The sequence below is a fragment of the Panthera leo genome, chromosome A1, assembly GCF_018350215.1.
Source record: "Panthera leo isolate Ple1 chromosome A1, P.leo_Ple1_pat1.1, whole genome shotgun sequence".
Classification (NCBI taxonomy): Eukaryota; Metazoa; Chordata; class Mammalia; order Carnivora; family Felidae; genus Panthera; species Panthera leo.
Genome location: NC_056679.1, coordinates 233,037,790 through 233,051,405, shown reverse-complemented (window position 1 = coordinate 233,051,405; position 13,616 = coordinate 233,037,790). Strand labels below are relative to the sequence as shown.

At 43.6% G+C, this 13,616-nt stretch overlaps 1 protein-coding gene and 1 pseudogene across 8 annotated transcripts in view; one reads left to right on the top strand and one right to left on the bottom strand.

Annotated features, from left to right (window-relative positions):
* ADCY2 (adenylate cyclase 2) overlaps positions 1-13,616 on the top strand; it is a 412,867-nt gene that overhangs the window by 270,782 nt on the left and 128,469 nt on the right. For all 8 annotated transcript variants that reach the window (XR_006206545.1, XM_042953381.1, XM_042953369.1 and 5 more), the window contains exons 5-6: positions 9,988-10,136; positions 13,375-13,486. Coding sequence is in view for 7 of the 8 variants with exons in the window: in XM_042953381.1 (XP_042809315.1) it covers positions 9,988-10,136; positions 13,375-13,486 (261 nt within the window). In the remaining variant the exon portion in view is untranslated. The remainder of the gene's footprint in view (positions 1-9,987; positions 10,137-13,374; positions 13,487-13,616) is intronic.
* LOC122228396 lies at positions 7,361-7,688 on the bottom strand (annotated as a pseudogene).

Sequence of the window (13,616 nt, the reverse complement as noted above, 5' to 3'; positions counted from 1 at the left end):
TGTCCCAGATGATGCCACTGTGTAATGCCGCACGGCCAGCCTCCTCCAGAATGGGAGCACTCGGCGGGCCGACTCCAGCCCATCGCGTTCGTATTCGGTAAGAATGAAAACCTTGACAGGAGAGGATAGACAACAGCGCTTTGTGCGGAATATGGCACCTGCCCCCAAGGACAATGGGTCGATTCTCACGACGTCAGCCTCCGGTTAGGAAAAGTCTTTCAGATGGGTCATCCCTGTTTTTTTCTCACGGCAACAGAAATGCGAATTAGACCTGAAACGTTGCACACGGGGTGGGGTGCCCGCACCCCGTAGAAGGCAGCCTGACGGTCACACCCCAGCCCCTCCGGCCCTGGCCAGCAGTGCGGGCTTTGAAGTCCGGAGGACCTGCCAGTGTGCCCCTCACGGCCACCTGGCCTCGCTGAGTCTGCTGGGGGAAGAGTCAGTGCTTCACAGATGGCCGGGACATTGCCAGCCCCCAGTGCAGAGGGAGACACAGTCATGGTGAGTCCCACGCCGGCTCTTGGAGTTCCGCTTAGAAGGAGCACACGTCCTGCTGTTCACGTTTGACCAGTCACACCGAGTCACATGGCCACGCCTGCAGTGAGTAGGGCAAGGGGGGAAAGGGCCGACGTATCCCGGAATAATTTCCTCTACTGCCGGTGCTGTGTGCCTACGACTGAGTTGTGTATCCAGTCGTCTGTGGTGGTTTCCTTGAGGGACTGCATCTGAACCTCAAATTATTCTGTTTCCCTCCCTTGTCATCTTTCCTCACATTGACTCCAGTACGACTTCTTTTTATCTCTTGTTGTCACCTCCTCTTGTCGTTGGGATTATCAGCATCTCTGCCTCCCTTCTCAGAAGAAATCTTTTGGCCACCTGTACGTCAGAGGGCTTTTTCCCCCGCAAAATCCGGGAGATTGGTCGGTCTTTACCCATTATCTCTACAGTGTTTTTCCACAACTAGCTTCACCTGTTTCAGGCCGGAGGGTGTTTCTTGCTTGTGGGCAGATAATCTTGGAAAGGCAGATGAGACCAGAATGAACACCACTCTGGAGCATTCTACTTTTTGACTTTGTGTCGTGTGAGTGCGGAGGTCTGTTTGCGTTTTGAGATCTCCTTTGGGTGACTCAACACTGCCGGTGTTGAGTTGTGTTGTGCTCAGACCTCATGGGTGCAGGGGCCTGACAGGTGCACGGGACCCCTCCTGCCATCTTGCTCTGGGTGCTGTGTGCTGTGGCCTGTCCTGCAGGCCGGTCGGGGGAAGAGAGCAGTGGCTCTTATTTTAGGACCTCCATATTCTCCCCTCCAAGGATTGAAGATTTTCCACCTTATCAGTGATTTTTTTCCCCAGCAGAGGCTCTAGTTTTGAGAATTGAACTGACAGTTGACGGTAAACAGTTCAAGGTTAAGAGTATCAATTTGCCATCAGCCATGACAGTAAGTATAGTCTATACTTGGACTTGATTGGCTTTGTTCTCTAACTTCTTTGAACTAGAGAGTCGTCACCAGATAGTGAAAATTTATTCTTCTACCGTCTGTTAATAATGATGCGCACTCTAAAAGCCTCTCAGTCTCCTCACTGAGCTCGCAGATCGAGTTGGTGGAAAGAGTGATCGGTGGCTGTGAAGCCAGAAGACACAAGTTCCATTTGGTCTGGACTCCCGAGTGAATACCCCCTCACTCTACCCCTGTGAACCACACCTATATCTAGTTTGCCCCCCCCCCGCCTTTTTTTTTTGGTCAAAAATGTTTAAATTTAAATGAAATTGGATGTGACCAGGGTTTGTAAAATGAGGCAACAGTGTAAGTATGTCATGAAAGGACTTACCGTTTTGTAAAAGGAAATGGTGATTTGTTGAATATGCGTTGATTTTAACTCGCACGAAGCAGTCCCGTTTTCCTAGACTGTGAGATAAACAGGCTAGCTTTCCCTGTGCCCACAAACACTGGCCATTACATGCCACACCAGGACTTCTGTCTCTTCATTCTCCTCCTCCTCCGCGTTGAAGTCTCTCTTCAAGAGCCAGCACACGCTCCGTCTCCTGTCCCCTTTGTCAAGATTCCAAGTGGTCACTCCTTTCTCATAGTCCCGCTGACAGTTTGTGCCACCATGTTGGGACTTGAGCACTTGGGTTCTTTCTTCCATGTGTTACCAATTGTTCAACTCCAAAACGCTGAGACGTAAATTCTAGAAAGGGTCTCCTGTGGTTCCATCAAGTGCTAGGAATCCACATGGACACAGAGACCGTCAGCTCACCTAGCTCAATAGATAAATGTTTCAGACCGCCACACTAGGACTCAAAGGCTGGAGTGCTTTGGTTGAGGTGTTCTAGATAATGGCAGAAAAAGGTCAGGAACCAACCACTTTGGTGTTGTTTCTACTACAGAGCGCTGCTACTCTCTAAGTATGTTTGTAACTGAATTTTTTTTTAAGACAAAGACGAAGCGAGGCCATTAAAACAAGAAGAGTATTCAGCATATCCTGAATAATTGACGTGACGCGGGATTTTTAAGGAAGGGCCTCACAGAAACAAACTAAACTTAATAACAGGAAACAGCAACAGTAGTAGTTGTTACTAGACCTTAATTTGGGGGATGTGCCGTTGTTGTTCAAGGTTGGTGTCAGGGGAAGATGCTTATTTTCTGAGACCAGCAGACACGAAGCAGGCTGCAAGGGAAGATATGAACTGGGAAAGGTGTTGACATATCTTTATGTCCCTGGCAGGTGTTTTCCAAGTACCGTGTTTTTAGCATTTGTTCCTGAATGGGCACGTTGTCCTTTCATGCTGCAGGACAGTGTTGAACGACATCATCTGTCTCCTAAGCACCACAGGGAACCCAGTGGCTGCTTAGGAATCTGGAATTTCCATTCTGATAGCTACTTTTTGTTGGGAGGAGAAACGTCTGTAACAATATCCCTTCTGTTCATTGCATTGGTTTGGCATCCTGATATAACTGAATTGCGCTTAAAATAAGCACAAAATAGAAGTAAGAATTTTGAAAGATAAGCGGTTTTTTTTTTAAGTTTACCAAAGGAGAATGTCACTGTCTTTCTCCCCTTTGAAAAATTCAGCAGATTTAAATTTTTATTACATGCATGGCTTATTGAAGGCACAAGGCATCACATGCATTATAATATCTTAGCTCAAAATTTAAGTACACGCCTTCTTTGCTTAAATTGGATTTTCCTGTCAACCCAAATAATCTCCAGATGAGCATAAAAATAGAAAGGTATAATATCTCCTTTGTTTCATTATATTAGAAACACTTTGGAGCCCAGAGTGTCCTAAACTTTCATCAAGAATGCACTGAAATTTACTAACTCTGTATCTCTTCCATGAGGCATTTCAAAGGACAAATTATAGGGAAAAAAATTAATGAATAATAATCGGAGGTTTAATAAAAAGGGTGTGTTGAAATGGACCCCTCATACCAACGCCAAGTTATTTATCGATAACCTTTGAATATGCCAGAATCAGTCACATTTTCTGCCCTTAAGACGGTCTTTACCAGGAAGAGAGAGAAGTAGCAATGCTATGCATCAGTCAGTCTAATGACAAGTTAAGTTTCCAAATGTCCCCTCCAAGAGTTTCTCCAGTGTGCCTGGAAGGACAGTAGCTAGGTTATATCCAGTGTTAAGCACTTACATTTGTATGTTGCTTTCAGATAATTTGGGAGGGCATGTGGCTACATGAGCAAAATGCTGAAATATTAATGAAAATATTAATCTTGTCACATTATGAATTTAGTTGAAATTTATCATGTGTGTCATAATATTGGGCTTTTTTTTTTCTTCAAAGTATAGCATTTTATAAGGGAAAAAAAGATAAATTTAAAATTATCTAGGGGCGCCTGGGTGGCTCAGTCGGTTGAGCGTCCGACTTCGTCTCAGGTCATGATCTCGCGGTTCGTGGGTTCCCGCCTCACATGGGGCTCTGTGCTGACAGCTCGGAGCCCGGAGCCTGCTTCGGATGCTGTGTCTCCCTCTCTCTCTGCCCCTCCTATCTCACACTCTGTCTCTCTCTCAGAAATAAATAAACAAAAAAATTTTTTAAATAAAAAATAAAATGAAGGTATCTAGATTCACACATTTCAGTACAGGCTTTTAGTTGAGGCTCACACTCGTGCCCAATGCTGTGATCACCAAGAGGACATGGGCAGACAGCAAAGCATGGGCCCCATTCATGAGCTCTGATCAGAGGTTGTACGATCCACTGGCGGTACCAGAATTGCATGGTAGTGGGGAAGCCTTGGGTTCTTTTATCTGTCTGGTTGGCTGTTACTAAAATCTTAATTCCAGTCTAAATTCACATGGATTGTTGAACACTTATAAAAAGAAGAAGAAAATTTTGGCTTATACTATATATATATATATATATATATATATATATATACACACACACACACACACACACACACACACACACATCTTGTATTTTTTGAAACTACCTATAAAAAGCCAGTCATCCGTCTACATTTGAGTCTAAAATAAAAATCATAATTTACATTTGGTCATTAAATGAAGCTATGGGCATGAAAGAGAATTACTATATTGGATTCTTCTTTTTTATTCATGGACTCTGTCCTTGAGGAAAGGCTTACCTCTGTGAGCTTTGGGGTTTAGTCTGTTCTTATTACAGAGTATATGAGAGAAGATGCTTGGAAGGTCTCAGTGAGGTTTACCCCCACGCAGACCCTAAGACAAGGACCTGGTTATAATCATTCATTTGGGAAGTGGTTGTAGGTAGCAGAGTGAGGGAGTGGACCAGGGAGGGAGGTCAGCTATTGGAAGGGGGCATTGGTGGCATCTGGGGCTCAACCCTGCTGGAGACCCTCAGAGGGAGGTGTGGATCATGCTCAGATCATCCCACCCACTGGGGGGTGTGGGTGCGGAAGCTGGAGTGCTTATCCCCCAGTTACTTCCTCATTGGTTGAGACACAGAAATGTAAGGAACAGTAGGCTGCAGATGGCCTCCAGGGAAGACAGAGTAGAACATGGGCAGGACAGCATTGGCTAAGAAGTGTGGTTAGAAACAAGTATCAACAGTGAGAAGGTCTACTGATTGTTTTAAATTCTATGGAAGACCGCACAGAATCCACATGTACACACAGGCCATCGTCGTAAGATAGTAGAGCAGAACTCAATAAATTGAGCATTATGACCTGGTAACTTTTTTAAAAAATTTTTTTAACATTTATTTATTTTTGAGACAGAGACAGAGTGCGAGCAGGGGAGGGGAAGAGAGAGAGGGAGACTCAGAACCCGAAGCAGGCTCCAGGCTCCGAGCTGTCAGCACAGAGCCCGACGCAGGGCTCGAGCTCACAAGCCGTGAGATCATGACCTGAACCGAAGTCAGCCGCCCAACCGACGGAGCCACCCAGGTGCCCCTGAGGTGGTAACTTTTGTTTTTTCATAGCCTTCAAGTCCCCCATCACCCATCACAAAGAATACACACTTGGTTCTAATGTAATTAAGCAAATCTCCAGACATGTCTGTGGACACACAGATTCCACTGGGATTTCATAAAAGATAGCCTAGGTCCAGATTTATAATCTGTTAAAATTGTTTTTGAGTTTATTTACTTATTTTGAGAGAAAGAGCATAGCAGAGGAGAGGCAGAGAGAAGGAGAGACAGAATCCCAAGCAGGCTGCGTGCTGTCAGTGCAGAGCCCGACGTGGGGCTTAAACTCACGAACCTTGACGTCATGACCTGAGCTGAGATCAAGAGTTGGATGCTTAACCGACTGAGCCACCCAGGTGCCCCGATTTACAATCTGTTATATTGTACAAGCTAACATTCCTTCCTACTGTTTTAGAAGTTGACAAATGTACAGTCTGTGTCTGCTTGCTGTGATCATGACAGAGATTTGATGGCATCTTGGAACAACATGCCTCCCTTTGCTTCCACCCAGGGCTGCTCTGTTCATGTCTGTAGAGTATGAGCAAACAGGCCTCTTGATTATTTCTGATGGCCATTTCACGTGTCCCTCACTGGCCTTCTCCTATTTGTTGACATAGATTTTTAACATAATGACTCCTTTGTGAGTATCTATTTTCATGTCATTAGTAGTTGCTTGGGCTTCTGAGCTCCAAATGGCTCCTTTTTCTCTGGGGCTACCTGTTTCTTTACTCAACCAAAATATTACTTGCTTTTTTAAATTCCTTTATTGAATTCAACATTTTGCAACCCTCTGGTGTTGTTTATCCTGGCCCCTGGCTGCCCACTGAGATGTCTCACGCAGTCAGACATGGTTTCTGCTCTTGCAACATTTTGCTTAGGTCCAGAATTTCTTCACTTTAAACTAACATGATGCTGCTGTATTGTTAGATCCTTAGGGAAAGTTGGGGAGTAACAGGGAATTTGAGCTTAGGATAGGAATCATATCAGAATGTAGTTTCAAGTGGTTATCAGTGCTCAGCCATTTCCCAACACGGGGGCACTTGGAATGTGCTCTTTTTCCTTGGGTGCAGCCTGTTCTTACGAAACTGGGGTCCCTCCTCACCCTACATGACCTGTCCAGTCCTTCCCTCCATTCCCTGGGCCCATAACCACAGTGTGATAGTCTACCAGACAGGAGAACCCAAAGCAATCACTACCTTCTTTTGCAGAATAGTTAAGGTTTCCTTTGTGTGAGCATCAGTGATCTCGACTTTGCCTGGGCCTGGGAAAAATTTTTGTGATCAAGAAAGTCTTTAATATGAGCACTGCCTACCTAGGTCCCCAGGTCCCCAGGTCCCCACCACGGTCATCACTGACAGTGAACAGAAGCTTCAAAATTAGATTTTTCTTTGATGTATCCCAGATAAAATGCATGGCAGGTCATTCATTCATTCAACAAATAACTACAGAGCAAATACTCCTTTCCAGGAATTCTTCTAAGAATTGAGCAATAAAGCAACATACAAGGTCTCCCTTCACTTACCTTTATGTCACCAGTCTCTGTGAGTGGGAGGAACCACTCTCAAGCATGTATCTCCAGTGTCCACAGCAAACACTATTACTTCCTCTCTCAAAAAAAATTTTTTTTTTCTCTAAAATGTATGTGGACTTCTCCATCCTTTCCCCAAAGACTGAAGTATCTATGAAGTCTATCATTTTGATATTAAGTTATACCAGCTTTCTTTTCATTAAGGTTTTCCTGATTTATCTTTTTTTGTATATTTTCTTATTTTCTGAATTTCTGCATTCTTATATTTAAGGTGTACTACTGGAATAGTTAGAATTACATTTTGCCTTTTTTTTTTTTTTTAAATCCAGTCTGGACAGTATTAGTCAAGTAATTGGAATATTTAGTTCATTTATATTTCTTTTTATAAGAGAACAAATCTACACCTTTCTTTATTTACTTTTCAGTTCGTTTAAATCCTTGGAGGGTACAGCATCACACGGATTCTGTGACCAATGGCTTTAGCAGGAAGGTTGCTCCGGAATTTGGCACGAACCGTGCCAGTGTTTCCATGAGCATGAGTTACTTTTCCCCAGGTTTCTCTGCTTTTGTTCAGTTTGCCACCAGGAGTCACTGTGTTGTTCTTTGCTTTGTACATATCAGCACATCTCTTGCCTAGACTGAATTTCATTTCGAGCACAAACACCTTCAATTTTAAGAAGATCAGGGTGCCCCCTCTGGTTCTGGAGACCCCACTTACAGCCAGCAAAAATGGCTTTGGATCAGAGCCTTCCAGACATATTTGTCACTTCAGGAGTCCTGTTCCCAGCAGGTTCCAAGATGGCGGGAAAAGCTAGTTCGTTTACATTTAATGTAATTTCTGATATAACAGACCATTTTATGACTTATTTTCTGCTTGTTTCACCTGTTTTAAGTTTTCTTTGACTCTTCATTATGACTTATTTTGAATAAATAAAAATTCCTTTCTCATTTTTACTGTTAGCCTATTAGTCATACATTCTTTCACTGTTTGTGGCTAATGTGGAACTCGCATCCATTCTTCACTTACTGTCGTCTAGTATAAACTGCTACCTGTGCCACTTCCCATACAATCCTAGGACCTCAGAACATGTTAACTCCACTACTGCCATTTCACTTTTAGTGTTAATGCCATTGTGGATTTCATTCCTGTTACATTTTAGATGACCCGAGACATTATCCTCATTATTTTGCACAATTAATATTAATTTATATTTTCCCAGATGTATATATGGACATTTAGCTTATTAAAAACTTTTGATTTCTCCATTTTATGAATTTAAATGGAATCATCAAGAAGAATTTAACAAAAGTAAGAACATAATTATTAAATAAAAGGTGCCTTCTTAATCTCTTAAGTACCAATAAAATTCTCTTTGGCATGTCAGGGCCAGCACGTAGGTTATGACAGCTGTTAGCACTTTGCCCTCTACCTAACTGCCTCTTTTTGCAAGGAGATTGGTAACACTAATCAGATAGGGGTGGTGTTTTGACTCATTTTTTTCACATGAATAGCGGGTCCTCCTGGACTATTCGTTTCCCTTCTGTTTCCCAGATCTCAGCCATGCGGCTTCCTTCGAACACCAGCCTGTTCCTCTGGCCTCATCTGATGGCAAGGGTACTGTGGGTGGGCTCCCTGCTGGAGTATGAACAACATGATATCACGGATGTTGACTCCGTCTTCTTTGCGTCTACCATTAGTGCTTACCATGGGGTCTGGCACTTAATAGGCAATGATGGATGTTTTCTGAATGGGTGAATAAATTGATGAATGGCTGAACAAATGAGCAGCACTCAGTTATGCCAGTGTCTGGTGAAGCACTCTACCAGGCACTGAGATCCCCACCATAGGTGCCCACTCGGCCTCCTTCTGGCTTTGCACCTGTTTTTAACTGGAGCAGGCTGGGGGCGGGCTATAGTGGGGGTCTTCTCATGTGCATCAGGATGTACTCCTGGCCTTTCCTCTGCTCCTTCGGTGGATGTTCCCAGCAGCCACCAAAATGATGTGCCCTGGGGGATGGCCCAGAGAGGGACACCAACCCTGTAAACCTGGGAGCAAAGCCCAGCTTCCCCTGCCCTCCCCCACTATTTTTTCACCACTTTGTCCAAAGGAAAAAAAAAATTAAGAAAGAAACAAGAGACAGAAACTGTGCAAGATAGAGAAAAGATTTCATTCAACAAATGTTTTTTAAACCAACACCAAATATCAGTTGCCAAATGCACAATACGTAAAGAGTGTGGCATTTTCTATTATAAATTAATGTTTAAAATTATTAAGGATGAGCATAAACGTTCAAAGAATGCTCTTCTCTGGTACTTTCTTCCAAAAATATTGCATATTTTCCTTGAAGAGAGTGGGGAAAAAATGCCACTCTAACTACAATAAGTACATTTTCAAATAAGTGTAATATTATATGCTATTGTTTACTGTACTTAAAGACCAAAAACACAAGAAAGGCTCCTACTTGATCATTTCTGTGTGCTCCTCCCCCTGTAGTCTCTTGTACATGACATTTTACAGATGCTATTTCTGAATCCATCTTTATGATAGTTTAGAATCGCTAAAGGGGATTGGATGGTCATCACAGAGGAAATGAGATATTTGAAAATATTTGACTATCTCATTTAGGAAATGTGGAGTATTTGTTGACTTTCTGAAATGCAATAAAGGTTGTACTTTGTCTCTCAAATGAACAGGCAGGCGAAAATGAGTGTGTTCTATCTCAGGCTGACCGTTGGTTTCTGGCATTTTTATATCATTTCTGCTTTACTACTTTAAAATCAAAGTAGATAAATAATACCCTTGGGGGAAATAACTTTGCCTTCCTTTATTCCCCACTCTGAAGAACACATACTCAGAACTCAATAAATAATATAGCACACTCTGACCTTAGAAATTTTGATTTTTTTTCAACATGTATTTCTACACTCCATATGGTAACTTGTTGGACAGAGTCCTCAGATTGGCCCCACTGCAGATCGGCGGTGATTTCCAATATCGCTGGGATGTTACCTTAATGATTTGAAATCTCTCGGTCTTTCTCCCACGCCTCGTTTCAGGAGCGTCTCCTGCTGTCTCTGTTGCCGGCTCACATAGCCATGGAGATGAAAGCTGAGATCATCCAGAGGCTGCAGGGCCCCAAAGCCGGCCAAATGGAAAACACAAACAACTTTCACAACCTGTATGTCAAGCGACATACCAATGTGAGGTATGTATGTCCCTCTGTCCCCGCTCCTCAGCGAGTCTGGGGAGCCATTCACCAGACGGGGGACATTTTCACCTGGGAGCTCGTGTCTTCCCAAGTCCTATCTCTGCTGAAACTGTTAACACGATTCCACCCACCCTTCTGCTGCCTCTTGGGTTCTTCACATGAAGAGAAGAAAATAGAATCTTCTTCATGGTATTAGATTGTGTTGTCCATCATGGCCCTGCTTCCTATGGCTGACCTTCCTTCCCAAGAGAGAGAGGTGGTTTCTGGAGTGCTTATTCTAGGAAGCTCATGGTCAGATCTCATGGCATCCCCGGAGCCCAGCACACTCAGCAGATTGAAGAGAGAAGGTAGGGTCAGTGGGCTCTTGACATAAGAACCGATTCCTCAAGATGAGCTTGGCAGGGTCAGGGCCTCAGTGAAGCTAGCATTTCCTGTCCATCAGGAATGATGGGCTTCTGGGGTGTGACCAACCAGTGACCAGTATCACAGGGGACTGATAGGCACCTTAATTCATTGATGGTGAAAGTTCCTGCTTTCCAAGTCTCCCATAGTCTGTCCCGTCTCTTCCCAGGGAGCCATTCCTGAAATCACAGTACTTGGAAAACCAGCATGATACCGGCATAGGATTGAGGTCCAGAAGGAGAACCGTGAGAGGCCTCCTTCTCCCCTAGCTTCAGAGAGGAGCAGTGCAGGCTCTCACTTCAGCATGGGGAGGGGGTTTCCTCCCATGCTTCCCATCTCCCAACTGCAGGACACAACCCTTCCAGACATGGGTGCCCGGTCCCTCACTCCTCTCTGACTCCCCTCGCCCCCGTTCCTCATACAAAAAGCCTTTGGGCTTTGTCCTTACATCCATTCAACTATATTGCAGTGATGCTTTTTATTCTCACCAGGTTATCTCCATAAGTACCTCGTGCATCTGTTCTCATTCATTCATTCCACCTTCATGTTATCACCAACCCTGTTCAATAGTTCAAGAACAACAACCACAGACACATCTACAATTTGCTGGGCATTGACGAATTGCCTTTTGCTCTCAAGCCCAGACCCTTTCTGGTGCATGATGCTGGCTTCCAGTCTAGTTGCCTCAAGTCAATGATTTTTGAAGTTCATTATTAAGAAACATACTTAACTGTAATTGAAACACACAGCTAAGACAAATCTCAGTTTGACCTCAGAATTTAGGATAGGTGTGTAGAGCTAGTGTTGAACGTGGCCCAAGCATGCACAGAGCTAAGTGTATGATGAGAAATGCATCTGGGGACGGGAATCACAGAAAAAAGTTACATATCGGTAGGAACTAAGGAAGCATTGGATAAATGAAGAATCAGAGGTAAAAAAAAAAAAAATTTTTAAGTCCTTAGCATTTTGAGAGATTAAAAAAAATAGGTGTATTTCAAGAACATTCACACATGTTAAGGAGTAAGATTATTTAAAACACTGGCCTGCCTTCAGGTTTTTAAGTGTTTCACCTAAAGAATTAAAGGAAAAAACATTCTCACACTATCTAACAAGGTGTATTAACACTAGAAATTGCCCTTTCCAGACTTAGCTGTCCAAAAATCAGCAATGTCTCTCCTATCTCAGGAAATACTTCTAAGTCACACATGGAGTATTTAAAACATGTGAAGATAAATGCAGCTGTGTCTAAACAGGGTCCCAGAACATCTTTAAGTACCTGTGATACAATCCAGGAACAGAGAGACCTGTAAAAATGAGTGGCCATGCCACCAACCTCAGGCCGTTGATGAAGCTCCCATGCTGTCTTAGTTGGCAGTTTCTATGTAACAGAGTATCCCCCAGACCTCGTGGTGTAAAACATCAATAGACACCATCTCACAGTTTCTGTTTGTCAGACTTTGAGAGCAACTTAGCCCGGTGGTTCTGCCTTACACTCTTTTGTGAGGATTCAGGCCTGCCGTTGGGCAGGCTGCTGGGGGCGGGGGGGATCTGCCTCTGAGGTGGCCCCTCAGATAATTTGCAGTTGATCCCAACTGTTGGCTGGAGGCCTCATTTCCTCATCCCTGGGCCTGTTCATAGGTTGCTTGAGCGCTCTTACAACACGAAAGCTCACTTCCCCAGGGCAAGGGATCCAAGAGAGAGTCAGGGGGAAACTGCAATTCTTTTATGTTCTAGCCTTTGGAAGCCATTTCTCGAATTTCTGCAGCATCCTTTTGATGACGCAGGTCACCCCTATGCGAGTCCCTGTGTGTGGGAGGGACAGTACAAGAATGTAAGTACCAGGAAGTGAGGCTCGCTGGCGCCATCTTGGAAGCTGACTACCACACTGTGGAGGCCAAGGGTCGGCGAAGCAGCTTGAGGAGGTGCCTTCAGAGATTGTCTGGGACACGTTTGCAGTGTTGGATTCCATTTAAATTTATAAAGGATAGTCGGGACGCTTAAGTAACTTAAATAAATAAAACTTAAAAAAAATGTAAAAGCGTACATAAATGGCACGGAGTACAAATTATTTTCATAAGAAATATGAAAACGTATGGCTTTTTCATCCTGGACGGGCCAGACATAAGCAAAGAGGCAGACATGATATGTGGATATTACAGAGGGTCCGGGTGATACCGGAGGGTTTTTTAATTTTTTTAAATGAGAATTGTTCGTTTTGTCCACAGTAAAGATCAGTTAACTTTTAGTTCTGCTTCAGCCATTCATTCAACAAAATGTTTCTTCTCTGTTAATACATACTAGCTCTTTACTCCCTAATGATGATGATAATAATGTTAATAATAATGAGGAGGAGAGGAATTTATAGATATGAGGGTCGCGGCTATCCGTTGCTTCCCCAATCCTGAATCTCAAACTGCCAGCAGGAATTTTAGACTGGAATTTTACAAGCAAACAGAAGCATACTCCATTGATAATCTGAATCAGGCCAGTGTAATGAACTCTCAGGGCGAACACCTCGTGAACCAGGGAGGGAGGGTGGGACTGGCCATGAAGGAATAAAGGTGATCAGTCCGAATGGACTAGAATGGACAAAGTGTGCCATGTGACTTTTTCTTCTCCCATTTTAGTTATAAAAACTCAGCATCAAAGAAAACATTTTTAATGGGAAAGTTTGGCAAAATGTGTATGAATTTCCTATCTGGGGAGATGCCGTTTTTCTTGTAAAATATAAATGTAGATGTTAAATAAAGCTATATGCTGTTTTAATGGACAAAAGTATCATTACTTCTTAACAAGTATGAACCTGCACACGCTGCCCCCCTTCCTCCCACAGTATCCTGTACGCAGACATCGTTGGCTTCACCCGGTTGGCCAGTGACTGCTCGCCAGGAGAACTGGTCCACATGCTGAACGAGCTCTTTGGAAAGTTCGATCAAATTGCAAAGGTGAGTGTTAGTGAGTCCCTTCCACCTGGAGGCTTTATAAAATCTTGGCTCACTTTCTCTCTGGTCCCTTGTCAACCTTTGGCTTTTGCGTAAAGCACTATTTAGGAATGGTGCTTATATACATTCATTG